The sequence below is a fragment of the Pyrus communis genome, chromosome 16 (assembly GCF_041283825.1).
Source record: "Pyrus communis isolate YQ-2024b chromosome 16, ASM4128382v1, whole genome shotgun sequence".
Taxonomy (NCBI): Eukaryota; Viridiplantae; Streptophyta; class Magnoliopsida; order Rosales; family Rosaceae; genus Pyrus; species Pyrus communis.
In genome coordinates, this window is record NC_142580.1 from 7,273,830 (window position 1) to 7,286,770 (window position 12,941).

At 36.6% G+C, this 12,941-nt stretch overlaps 1 protein-coding gene and 1 long non-coding RNA gene across 4 annotated transcripts; both read right to left on the reverse strand.

Annotated features, from left to right (window-relative positions):
• Positions 1-21: 21 nt before the first annotated feature.
• Positions 22-7,455, reverse strand: LOC137731693 (uncharacterized). 3 transcript variants are annotated; one of them, XM_088687826.1, is made up of 13 exons: positions 7,124-7,437; positions 6,709-6,815; positions 6,166-6,230; positions 5,680-5,757; positions 5,407-5,485; positions 5,066-5,130; positions 2,579-2,680; positions 1,488-1,577; positions 1,328-1,402; positions 1,206-1,238; positions 1,030-1,110; positions 668-790; positions 22-475 (listed from the first exon to the last, which is right to left on the reverse strand). In XM_088687826.1, exons 4-13 carry the CDS (start codon positions 5,686-5,688, stop codon positions 281-283), a joined length of 852 nt encoding a protein of 283 aa, XP_088543952.1. In that variant the 5' UTR covers positions 5,689-5,757; positions 6,166-6,230; positions 6,709-6,815; positions 7,124-7,437; the 3' UTR covers positions 22-280. The 3 variants fall into 3 exon arrangements, with proteins under 3 accessions (XP_088543952.1, XP_068326979.2, XP_088543953.1); XM_068470878.2 differs by lacking the exon at positions 6,709-6,815 and having other exon boundaries at positions 7,124-7,455; XM_088687827.1 differs by lacking the exon at positions 6,709-6,815 and having other exon boundaries at positions 5,680-6,058; positions 7,124-7,317.
• Positions 7,456-9,224: 1,769 nt separating this feature from the next.
• LOC148689897 (uncharacterized) lies at positions 9,225-10,657 on the reverse strand. Its single transcript, XR_015957625.1, has 3 exons — positions 10,534-10,657; positions 10,359-10,432; positions 9,225-9,414 (listed from the first exon to the last, which is right to left on the reverse strand). It is a non-coding gene; the product is annotated as an uncharacterized LOC148689897 (long non-coding RNA).
• Between the last annotated feature and the right edge of the window lie 2,284 nt (positions 10,658-12,941).

Consider the following 12,941-nt stretch of genomic DNA (forward strand, 5'->3'; position numbering starts at 1 on the left):
TCATACACACACACACACAAGTACTAAAAAATGTAACCATCTTAAATACCAATATTACGTCGTGTCTGCCCTACAAAATTCTCAGCATCCCGTCCCGTTACAGTCACTTCGATTGGGGACAAGGCGTTTGCTATATTTGAGGTTTTGGCTCTCGAAACTAAACAGTCTAAAAGCTCAAGGCTTTCACCTCAGAGAGAGTACAAATGATGAATTATCATATGAATATACTCTAAATGACTTTACCAGATCTATACAAAGATCCTCATAACGGTTGAATAGTTCATCGTTTCCGTTGAACCATTCCAGTTGTAGCACTTCGCGTCCTCAGGAGAGCCGAACTATTAAAAGTTGGAAACCCAAACCCGAACCAACCAGAACTGGAAGACGCATTGTTTGTGCCTTCTGGAGCACGAAGCTCACTGGAAGCCTCGCCACGATTTGAGGACTCAACCACTTCCAAGATTCCACCATTCCCCTGAAACGACAGGAGATGGATAGGACTATAAATACCTCAACCGAAAATGAGACAAAGTCAAGTAAGTAAAAATTCAAACAATTGTAGAGTTGGTTTTAAGAATAGAGGTGTTAAGCCTCCAACCAATTCAATATATTATCTTAATAAGATAGCATATCAAACCACTATACACACTTTGAACATCAATCTTACCCTTGAGGGTGATGCTGGGGGTAGCTCAAGCGCTGGCCTCGAGGACTTCGGTGGGGTCACCAAAGATGAGGGGGAGGCTGGTGGTAGTTCAAGAACTGGCCTGGAAAAACTGGATGGTGATGCCTGAATATTGTGGAAATCAGAGTCAATAAAATGCCAAATGAACCATATCAATTGAGGCTCATTCTGATAAAATAAAGTTACAAAACTATAAAAGTAATAAACTCTGAAAAAACGAAAAAATTAATGTTACATAAAGCAGTACAATCAATCATTAGTCAACGGAAAAGTAACGTAAGATGACTACAGAATCAGACATAAATATCAATCTTCCAGTTATGCAGGAAATAATCAGTACATGCCTGAATGCGTTCTGCATTTATGCCCTTTTCCATGTTCAGGGCGTAGTCACATAACTTCCATACTCCACCGGTAATCTCACCCTAATTAGAAGTCAAAGGCCAGACCGTCAGTACAAAACAGTATTCAAGGGCAGAGAATAACAACTCATAAATCAAAAGAGTAAACTACTATATACCTGCTTCCCTTCAATTCTATTAATTTTTGTTTCCTGAGACCAAAGAAAAATAAGGAATATGATTTTCCATTCATGAATATACTTTGTGAGAGATGAAAAGAAATAATAAAACAATGAGTCACCAGAGTCAGCACTGCGTGGTGAACTTTTTTAAAATCTCTGCTAATGGTATCCGTCCTTCCTTGTAGTTGAACAACCTAAATGGCATAGAAGGTTTCTTGTTAATGAACTTGAATCACAGAAATACAAACAAAACTACTTACTAATATCTAACATACCCACCTCCTGTTGTGTCTTTGCCGTATTTTCTATACTTTCATCCAAACTACATTCCACATTGTCAAGTTGTGAAGACAATTTCCTCTGAGTGGTCTGAAAATCAGACAAAATATCTACAAAGTTAGAGACTTTTATTTTTCATTTCTAATTAAAATCATATTACAAGAAAATTCAATCCAAAAGCATGACAAACATAACAGGTTCATAAAATTTTCTTGTGAATTATGCAGACTTTCATGAAACCACCAGAAATAGATGAAATCATCTAATGATCACACGAGTTCATCTAAATCACAAAAGTTTCAACCACAACCAAGGCCTTTTGGAAATAAATTAAGTACCTCATAACATGGATGGTTATATGTGGACTTAACAATTTGCTCATAAAACCCAACCAAATGTTGGTAATTTCTAAATTCCGACATTTGCCCTTCAGCAAAATTTATAAAATAATGAAAAACTAAAGAAACCCAACAACCATCTGCCATGCCCAACCGGAACGACAACGTCAACTTCGTTAAGTCTTACAACCATCAGCCCCTGCTCTCATCTCTTGCTTTCGCTCTCTACACTATCAAAAATCTGAATGGAATGGAGGGCTGCAACCTCACAGAGAAAATTTCTGCATCTGGTCCACCATCGCAGAGAGTTTGCCAGCTAGGTAGGGGGTGGCTCATTTTTAGTTTTATTTTTGTTTAAGGAATTGAAACTTATGAAAAATATATAAATAAATAATAGATGGGTCTAGTGAGCAAATGGTTGGGTCCATATAAAATTTTACCAACAACATTTGGAAGAGAGAAACACTTGACTTGCAACAGAATATTCATGGCGTAGACATATAGTCAATGTGAAACACTAATTGAATGGCATCAGTGAAGACAGAAAAACAAAAGCTCCTCTCATTCTTGAGAAAGCACTTAACATACCATGAAACAACATAACGACCAACTTATTACATAATGCACCACGTCAATTCCACCATAGATACAAGACACATTCCACCATAGATACAAGACACAATATTTCACTTGGTAATAGAAAAAGTAACGTCAGAAAATCAATAGCAAGAGAGAGAGAGAGAGAAGACTTGCCGAAATTGATGTAAACAGACTCTCAAGCTGTTTAGCAACAGAATTGGAAGCATCAGACAAGCTACGTCTTGTTGCAAACATCATGTCAGGAAGCTTCCACCCCTGCAAACATACAAGAAATGCACATATATAATAAACAACTTTTTTTTTGAGAAGAAACTATAACAGTTTATTAAAAACAAAGAGTAATACACAGAAGTGGATAAGAAATCCACCAAGAACAGAACAAGAAAATCTCTCCAGAGTATCAGATTACAAGTAGGACAACCTCAACCAAAATCATTTTACGACTGCTAACATATCCCACAATATGTGAGAAAGAGAGTAATTCTTAAAATCATTTGAAACTGAAGCCCAGAAAGCTGCCCAATATCTTATTCTTCCCCACAGATCTGCTACCCCCACACCAGAATAATCCTCAAAAATTCTTTTGTTACGCTCCAACCAAATGTTCCAAAAAACTGCCGACACCAGACAACCCCACAAAGCTTTAGCTTTCCTCCCACTTCCTAGAGCCTCAAAATTAGTGCTTAGAAGCTCGAAACAACCCTTTGGGATGACCCAACTTACTCTAACCTCCTGAAACAATTTCCACCACAGTTGAATCGTGTAAGAACAATGAAGAAAAATGTGGTCAACACTTTCCTCCTTTGCTTTACACAAACTGCACCAATGGGGAGAAATGCAAATAAAGGGGCTTCTCCTTTGAATTTGATCACAAGTGTTGAGCCTCCCAAAAGCCACTAGCCACACAAGGACTTTGACTTTCGGAGGAACTTTTGATTTCCAAATCTGAGAAGAGGGTGGAAAATGTTGCACAATCCCATTGTTGCTCAAGAAAGAGCGATAGGATTTGCATGTGAACAATCCTGATAATTCCAGTTTCCACCTTCTATCATCCACTCTTGATTGATACAAGCGAACATTTTCCACTTTCTGTAATAATCTAGCCGCCTCTTCTATCTCCACCTCGTTCAAATTTCTCCTGAAATCAAAATTCCAGCTCAAAGAATTGATAGAAAGATCCACAAAACTTGCGATGTTCTGGTTGTGCTTTCTCGAAAGCAAGAATAATCTAGGAAATTGTTCTTTCAATGGTCCCCCTTCCAACCAACCATCCTCCCAACACCTCACTCTCTCCCCATTGCCCACCTTAAACTTGCAACATTGTAGAAATGATTGGAGACCACACGAAATATCTTTCCAGGGGCTTCGACTTGAGCCCCGCAATGGAGGATTTGCATTCCACCCATTATCCTGCAGCCCATACTTGCTTCTTATCACCTTGTGCCAGAGAGAATTTGATTCCTTTGGAAATCTCCACAACCACTTAGCCAATAACGCTTCATTCTGATTCCTCAAATTCCCTACTCCTAAACCCCCTTCCTCCTTACTTTTAATAACTATCTCCCATTTCACCAGGTGATTTTTCTTTCCTTCCTCCACCCCCTCCCAAAGAAATCCTTTCATTAGTTTTTCTAGGCGTCCAATCACCCCGCAAGGAATTTTGAACAAGGACATGTAGTAGATTGGCAAGCTTCCCAAAACAGATTGAATCAAAGTTAATCTGCCTCCTCTGGACAAGAGAGAACAGAAGAAAACAAAGTTTGATCCACTAGTTAATTTTTTTCAAAAATAATTTGTTTATCAAACCAAACAGGGTTAGATTTTGGAACGATACCTATCATAATTACAACCTTTTAAAAAATTTATGATTTTACGCAATAAACACCCTACAAACACAGAGTCCTTGAGAGCATACTCAAAATTCAATTCTAAATTATTAAATGATTCATCTACTTTAGATTTTGTACACTATGACACGAATACTTGAAGATTATCAAGTTTAGATATAACTTCCCACTAGACAAAGGCAAGCAAATATCAAGTAAGCAAAGTGTTTGTTTCAGTAACCATTTTGATTAATGGATCCTACTAGATGATAAAGAATTATAGCATCCCAAACAGGCATAGTTGGATGGACCAAACAAATGCACGTAAGGAAGTTATTAAGATGGTTATTAATGCTACATCTCTTTTGAGACCCGGGCCTTTTATCATAACTTTTGCTCGTTGTATACCTTGATCCACTATTGTTATTTATAGTAGATCATATCAACATGTCAAGGAGAAACATAAAGGGGTTGAATCCATGTCTTAACTGGTAGTGCTTATCATTTAGCAATTGTAGTAGATACCAAAACTGAAAAGAACCAAAGTATCTAATGGCTGAAGTTTGATGTCTTCACTAATGTAAAGGAATTCACAAACACATATCAGTACTACATTTTCAAGTACAAATTTTTCTCTTTATGGCTAAACAAGTTAGCCACAGAAGTCATAGATAAATAGTCATTTTTCAAATCAAGAATGTTATTAACATCCATGATTTAGTGATAGGTAGAATTTGGAAAAAGAAGTTTGATCAGTTGGCCCAGGGGGAAGCTTTAACCTCTTTATTATATCGTACTAAATAAAACCTCTTACCTTCCACCAAAAGTAGCCATATCCTGCGGCTACTACAACAATAATTATACCATATTTGCTAGTACCTGCAGTAACCAAAACCATGTCACAGAATATCACAAACTGATAGTTACAGACCTATATACACAACACATAACAATAAATTTTATGAAAACCTTGTACTTGATTAATAACATATATTCATGCTCATCTAGCTGAGCCATAAGATGTTTACAAACTGGATGAAAAAAAAAGATATAAAAAACGCGTAATTTTGTTAGTTTATTAAGGTTTTGTTGGTGTGCTTACTAATCCAGACAATAAATAACCATGTTCAGAACTCAAGGGAAGGTAATCAAAACCTGTTCGACTCATAGTTATAACTGTAACTGGTGGTCGACTTGATGCTATTATCTCCAGCTCCTTCCGTAGGTTGTTCATCTGTCAAATTTAATTATTTAATCACATTATGCCATTCACTAAAATACGAAGCTCCAATAATGAAAGCACACAGATGCTGACCGAGAAAAAGAAAAGTCGTTGCTCAATGTGTGTGGTAAGGCATAACTGTTCTAGTATCCAACTACTTTAAAAGCAATTATAAGTAATAAAAACTGTAGAAGAAAATACGAAACCTGAGCCATCAGAGAGTCGTTGTGTGGTTTATTAACCGCCGAAGTATTATCACTTCGTCTAATTTGTTTCCAAGCAATCTGTGGTCAAAATAAATACTATAAAATCTTATGGTCGTAATGATATACAGTAAAATTTATACAATTTAAAGAAAAACAAAGAACATTAAAACTGAAGATTTTTATTTAAATATAGTTTAAAGAATACAGCCAAGCCCAACAAAATATGCAAATTGTATCCCGATAAAATCTTGGAAGTTGTAATGACACACAGATTTCCCTATTGTCCTAATCTCTTCTCAAAAGCCCTCAAGAACATTGAACCTCTAGCCTCCTATCCTGATTGATATAAATACTCAGTCCTTGGATACAACATCACCAGCTGGCAGAAAGATCAATATGTATTATGTAATACATTGGATGCCACCCATACATAGACTTTAAAACAGAAAATTTGAAGTACAAAACAGAAGTAGCATGAGAAACTACCTTGAAAGCACCAGAGACAACATCAGATACACGTCCTTCTTTTGCAAGAACTGAACCAAGAATGCCTAAGAAGCATACGAAACACCAATTGATTAGAAATACATGCTCTTCAACTAAGACAGCATAAATTAACAATTTTATGTCAAACCCCACAATTGCAATAAGTTGGTTCACCAATCATGAGAAACTACCAATACGAAGACCAACCCAGATTAATTAGAACCCTTTAGATGAGGTCAGGAGCTAGTACTCGAATGGGACTGGACAGGTGACAAGCGGACATGAAAAATCGAGAAGCAAGAAAGCACATAACCACACAAGGTGAACCAATTTCCACCTAGTTTTAAAATACCTAAAAGCCTACACTTTCACGTTTCACAGCATACCATCCGATTCTCCTAAAAATACCACTAACCCATATAACAAAACAGAGTCTTGGCTGGTTTAAGCACGACTTAAGCTCCTTAATAAACATAAAACACTGCACATTTTTAATCAAATGCAAAAACCAACAGAATTAATATGGCTCGGATACTCAAATACCAATACAGCTCCACTTTCACACTCTCAGACGCCTTTCTCCATTGCAATGTCGGATTAACAGTACATTCAAAAGAACGCATACTTCCTCCAGCTACCACCCAGCATCCCTTCAGTGTTCCCAAATGATAGAACCAGGGTTAATCGAAAACCCTAGCATTTTTCTTTTTGACAAACGATAGTAGTGGGTTGAATTGTTAAATGTTGGGGGAGGGAGGGGGATCGAACCCGCACCAGGTGCATGGGCATGATTTCTTTCCGCCAGTACTATGCCCAAAATCAAAAATTAAAAATAATACACCAGTTCGGGACTCAATTACAACGGGGTTCGAGAACGTAACAAAATAGACTGCTATGGAGTTTGAGATACTACAAAATTGAATGAGTAAAAAGAGGAGCGAGGGATTTTTGTACGGACCTGCGCCGACGAGAATGGTGAGCTTGCCTAGAGGGAGAGCAGCCATCGACTCTGATTATATTTAGGTATCCTCTCGCGGAGACTAAACGGCAGAGCGACAAGGCATCGGAGCTCCTCCTCCTTTGGAGATCACAGAGCTGGTAAATTGTTTCACAAGAAATCGAATTTTCTCTCTCTTTCCGAATTCCGGGTATTTTCTCTCCTCTCTCTCTCTCTCTCTCTCCCTCCTTCGCTACTGAGGAAACTGAGAATCGACTACTTCTGTAGAGCAAGGGCGACAACCCTATTTCCGCCCGTGAAAGCAAAATGACCTTGGGCTCGATTAGTAGTACAAAGGCCCTTTTTAATTAAAACAACGAGTTTATCGTTATTGTGCCTTTTTTTTTTAATAAAATTAGCATTTATCTACATATTTTGAGAGAGAGAGAGAGAGAGAGAGAGAGAGAGAGAGAGAGAGAGAGAGAGAGAGAGAGAGAGAGAGAGAGAGAGAGAGAGAGAGAGAGAGAGAGAGAGAGAGAGAGAGAGAGAGAGTTGTTTTTTTTTTAATATTGGAGGTAGTAAAATTTTGACCTATGAAATTACATTATTGTTCATCATTTTTTTTTTGTATGATAGAAGACTAAATAATCTTTTTATTCTCTTTTGGTTGACAAAGAAGATTTCATTAATTAATAGAAATAAAAATATTTGTAAATTTGTAAATTTTCAATATATGAGATTGTATTATGAAAATTAAAATGTCATGTGGTAATTGTGTATGTGTTCTGTGTAAATTTCTCTCTTAATTAAATATGTTTTTGGCCGCGTTTAACATAAAAAACACCAAAAAATGTTTTTGACTTATAAAAGTATCTAACAGATGCTTTCTCAAAAAATACCCAAAATTATATAAGAACTTATTATAATTGGATTGTTTCATAAATAGTGTTGACTCTACGTTAATTTTAGGGGTGGGTTCGGTACAATTCGATTCAGTTTTTTGCTTAAACCGAAATCATACCAAAGTTATTATTCGGTTCACTTTTTCGTCGGTTTTCTTTCGGTTCGGCTTTTTTTTATTTGGTTTTTTTGTTCAGTTTCAATTTGGTACCCGTTTTTTTTTTTTTTTTCCTTTTCTTTTCTTCAAAAAAAAAAAAACTTCAAACTAACAATTCCAACACAATCAATAAAACAAATATTCCACCTAAATCAAAGACATTAAAATCAAAGTTCAAACATTCAAAGTTAACTAGAATCAAGTCATCTATAGTCTAAAACTTAAAATAAACATCAAAGTTTCAAGTTTTCCAAAAGTCCTAACTTAAAAATAACATCAAAGTTAAAGTCTTCCAAAAGTCCAACTTGAAAGAAACATCACATTTCAAGGCTTCTACACGTAAACCTTCAAGTCTTCTACACCTAAACATTCCAACTAAAATCATAAATTCAAATAAACATGCAAAGTTTCATGTCTTCCACACTTCTTCAATTCCTCAAGCTCAACGCTCACGTTTGACTGAGAGTTTGCTTCCTAACGCTTAGGTTGCCTAGGGGCAACATAGCACATTTTCTTGAATTTCCACTTGCCATTTCTACATACAAATAAAAAAAGGGCACCAACTTATGAGTAAAAAACGACATCACCTATCTAAGGGGTAAAACGACATCATTTAACACTAACTTCGGTTTGGAACGGTACGATTCAGTTTTCGGACCACAAAAACCGAAACCATACCAAACTATTTTGGTTCGGTTTGGTTTTCTATTTTCGGTTTGATTTTTTTTTTGGTTCGATTTTTCGGTTATGATTTCGATTTCGGTCCCCTTTTTCGGTTTTTGGTTTTTCGAATTCACCCCTAGTTAATTCCCCTATTATTTATTAGTAAACAATAATTGAATAATTCATTTATAGTGGTAAAGGAAATAATTCACATGAATATAGTAAATCTCGCTTGGGTTGCTTTTAATTTTGGTCAAATTAGTCGCTAGATTCTTATTTTATTTAAGTAATTGTGTTTACTTTTAACCTTGCTTGGATGTTATTAAAGTTTTTTTTTTTTTTTAAAAAGTAATGTGTGTGTTTACTTTTCAAATGTTTATGAATTTTTAACTTACTATAATTGACACACCCCGTCCCGAAGGAGGGCATGCTGGCCGTCACGTGAGAGTGACGTAACCATTTGCACAGTTCGGAAGCTTTAAAGATACAATTTCTAAGATAAAACACCCGAAGGTGAGTCCTTATTTGGTCCATTCTGTCAGAACACCGTTGAATTTCCTCGTAGTCACCACACCTTTGCATTTCCTTAAACCTGGAGGGGCGTAAAACAAAATTGAGTGGGTCAGCAAAACGAACGTATTCAAAACCTTCTTTTCTCTTTTGCATATACTAACCCCTCGCTGTAAAACAAGTATACTTTCCAGAAAATAAACATATATACGTATGTATAGATATGCCAATCATGCTCCAAAATATGCCATTCATGCTTGAGAATATGCCACATTAGAATCTCATAATAAATGTAAATGCTCAAGTATAGTTCACATCAATAACATATAATCTGGCAGCCGGGAGTCACCTAACGTGACCTGTACGGCTGCAGATAGAGCTCCAATCTCAACTCAATATCTGAATCTGCACACAAGTCGGAACCACCTAACGTGGTCTGTACGACAGGCTGGGTGTAATATATATATGCTCTAGTGCTACGATCACGTGAAGCTGTGCGATAAATCGCGGGTCACCTACAAGTCGGAACCACCTAATGTGGTATGTACGACAGGCTTGCACCTAACTTGGATCCAAGGCGAGCATGCGGTGCTGGTGAACATACACGTGAAGGCTGTGCCCTGGCCTCGGGCGGGAGCACTAACACCGGGGGTGCAGATTATGAGCTCTCTAATCCTCTCAAACTACTACTGCATAACAACATGAATACCACTTACCTGGCACTTACCTGTGCGTCCACAGCACCAATACACATATATAAATGTATGCCGTTACTAATGCATGTGATGATAATATTTCAATCGTATTCTAAACGTATTTCATACGTATATCAAATGTATTTCAAATGTAGCTTACCTGGGCCTCCTCAGCACCATGCAACAGTATGCATAATTATGGTAATGCACATATTAAAATATGATGCATATATGACAGGATATTTAATTCGTATTTCTTTATAAATACGTTTTCTGGGAAATACGTCAAGCATACGTATATATATATACTGAAAAATAACTGCCCACTCACTGATCACATCGACGTCTCGTAGGTCCCTGAGCCTCCCCTAGATTGGTTACATTCTTCTTTTGTATAATTTTCACCTATACAAACAGTAACCAAATTGACATTATTTAATGCACATACACCAAACATTCGTCCATAACTTTCTCATACGTTGCTCAATTTGGGTGTATGAATATACCACGGTGATCTACACGACGTCACGAACGCGTGACAATTTTCAGAACTCAATTTGGAGCTCTCACGCGCCCTCACGCGCCCTGTTCACGCGCTGCCCACGCGCGCGTCTTCTTCCTCGCGTCGCCGGAGATGGTGTTTTGCCGGAATTTCTGGGTAAACTTTAAAGTGTCATAACTTTTTCATTTCTTAACCATTTTCGACGTACTATATATCAAAATGAAGGTATTGACGAGACTAACACATCCATACCTTCCTCGACCCCTAACTCGCCGTGGATTCGCCGGAAAAACCCTCGAAAGCTCCGGCCAAACTTTGAACTTGTCGTTCTCCGTGTTCCTATGTCCATTTTTCACGTAATTTATACCAAAATGAAGCCCCAATCATAATCTACCACGTTGGACTAGTTTTAGGGCCTAAAAACAACGGAATCAAACATTTTCAAAAATACGAAAATTCGGCCGAACTTACAGTTCGTGATCCCGACGTCCAAATCCTTCAAACGAAGCACTCCGAGCTTCCTTAGGACTTCACCAAGCTTCCTACAAGCTTCAAAATCCCAGAAAACATCAAGTTTTACGTGTGCATGAACAGTGCACACGCACAGTGAAATTGAAATCCATGTTTTCCGAAGTGAAACTCACCTGAAATTGGTACCATCGTGTTCGTGTGGTCTTCAGGAGTACGATGGTGGCCTTAAATCCTTCGTTGGTATAGTTTTAGGGTGGTTTTGTGGGTGGTCCGTGTGAGTTCGAAGGAGAGAGAGAGAACTTACAGAGAGAATGAGAGGTTTGTGAGGGAGGAGAGAGAGAGAGACAAGATGCAGAAATGGGGGAGAGATTTGAGGGAGGTGGGATCCTACCCAATCCCCAAATCATCAAGTTACAACATATTTTACGCCCCTTAGTCCCGTTTAAGGGCATTTTCATAACTTCACGTCCTCGGAATTAAAATTCCGGGATGGGTTGTGACAATAATAATATGAAATGTTACAATCCTAATACCCTAAATGTTGCTTATACAGTGTCACTTAGCCTTTGACTTTCTAGGTAACAAATTACCGAAAATACTATACAATTGTAGAGCATTTTCATCCATGTTAAAGTTGACATGGTCAGATCCCAAATTCAACCCAAAACACAACTCCACTTATTTTTCGATTGCCAAGACTCATCTGCTATGGCTAGTTTCATGTCGATTATGAGTCCAAACTTAAATCTTTGGTGTTGATGTTAGCATGTCCCTATAATTATTTTTTTTTGCCAACACACGGCTAGCTTGGCGAGTGGCGCGACAGTTTCTGAAACCTGCAACCCGCCACAATTGTCGGATGGCTTTCAACAGCTACTTACGACATGGCCCAATCTCAAATGTCCATTTTAAATTCTTACTTTAATCCAACGATTCTTATTATTTTTTGTACTAATATTTATTTTAAATCTAAAAATAAGAAAAAAAATCGAATAAAAGTTAAAAAAACATTCCAACGATTACTTGTAAATTTCTTCTACAAATACTACTAAATCATTTTTTTCACTTCCCACACCAAAACTCTATACAATCTTTTACTTTCTACATTCCTATTTTGTTTATGCTTACAAAAATGGCATCTCCCGTTGAAGGTGGAGTCAAAGCAAAACAAGAGCAACCGAAATCTTCTCGAGAATCTAAGCAAGATTTCTGATACACATAGTTGAACAAAGATGAAGACACATGACATGACAAGAGCAACTGAAATCTACTCGAAATTTTAAAGTATATTTTTTATAGGCATGGACATGTGGCATAATCATAGTGACATATTCTAAATTAATCTCATCCGTTCAATAATTATTAAATAATTAAATTATAGATTAAAATAAAATAAAATAAATCAATGTGAATTACTTTTGACAATGAGTGAATAGTAACTGTTACGACAGTTTATTATTATTATTTTTTAGAACATTGATATTTTTATTCTAAGGAAAAATAGAATTCGGTTAAGTTACACAATAAACAACTTAATTTGATATCGAATTCGCCACAATAATTTATAATTAAGTAAATAGTAATGTCATAAGTCTAGTTGTAGATCCAAATCCACAAAAATGGGTGGAAATGCTTTAAAAGTTTCGTTTTGGGATTGTAAACAATGCAATTTGATTAAACAAAAAAATAAAATAAAAAAGTCCATATGTTCTGCCAAAGAACTGACTCTTGTTTGTGATGTGGTTCTCTTCCCAACACTAAGTCATGAGCACAAATGAGACACTGAAATTCAAATGTGCAAAGGAGAAGCATTATTTTCGATTTTATGTCATTTCAGTTGTTTTTTTTTTTTTTTTTTTTTTTTTTTTTATCCTTTCAACCGTCCATTCAACAATAAAGGTGTAAACTTCTCTCTTTAAAAAAAGAACATATATAATGTTT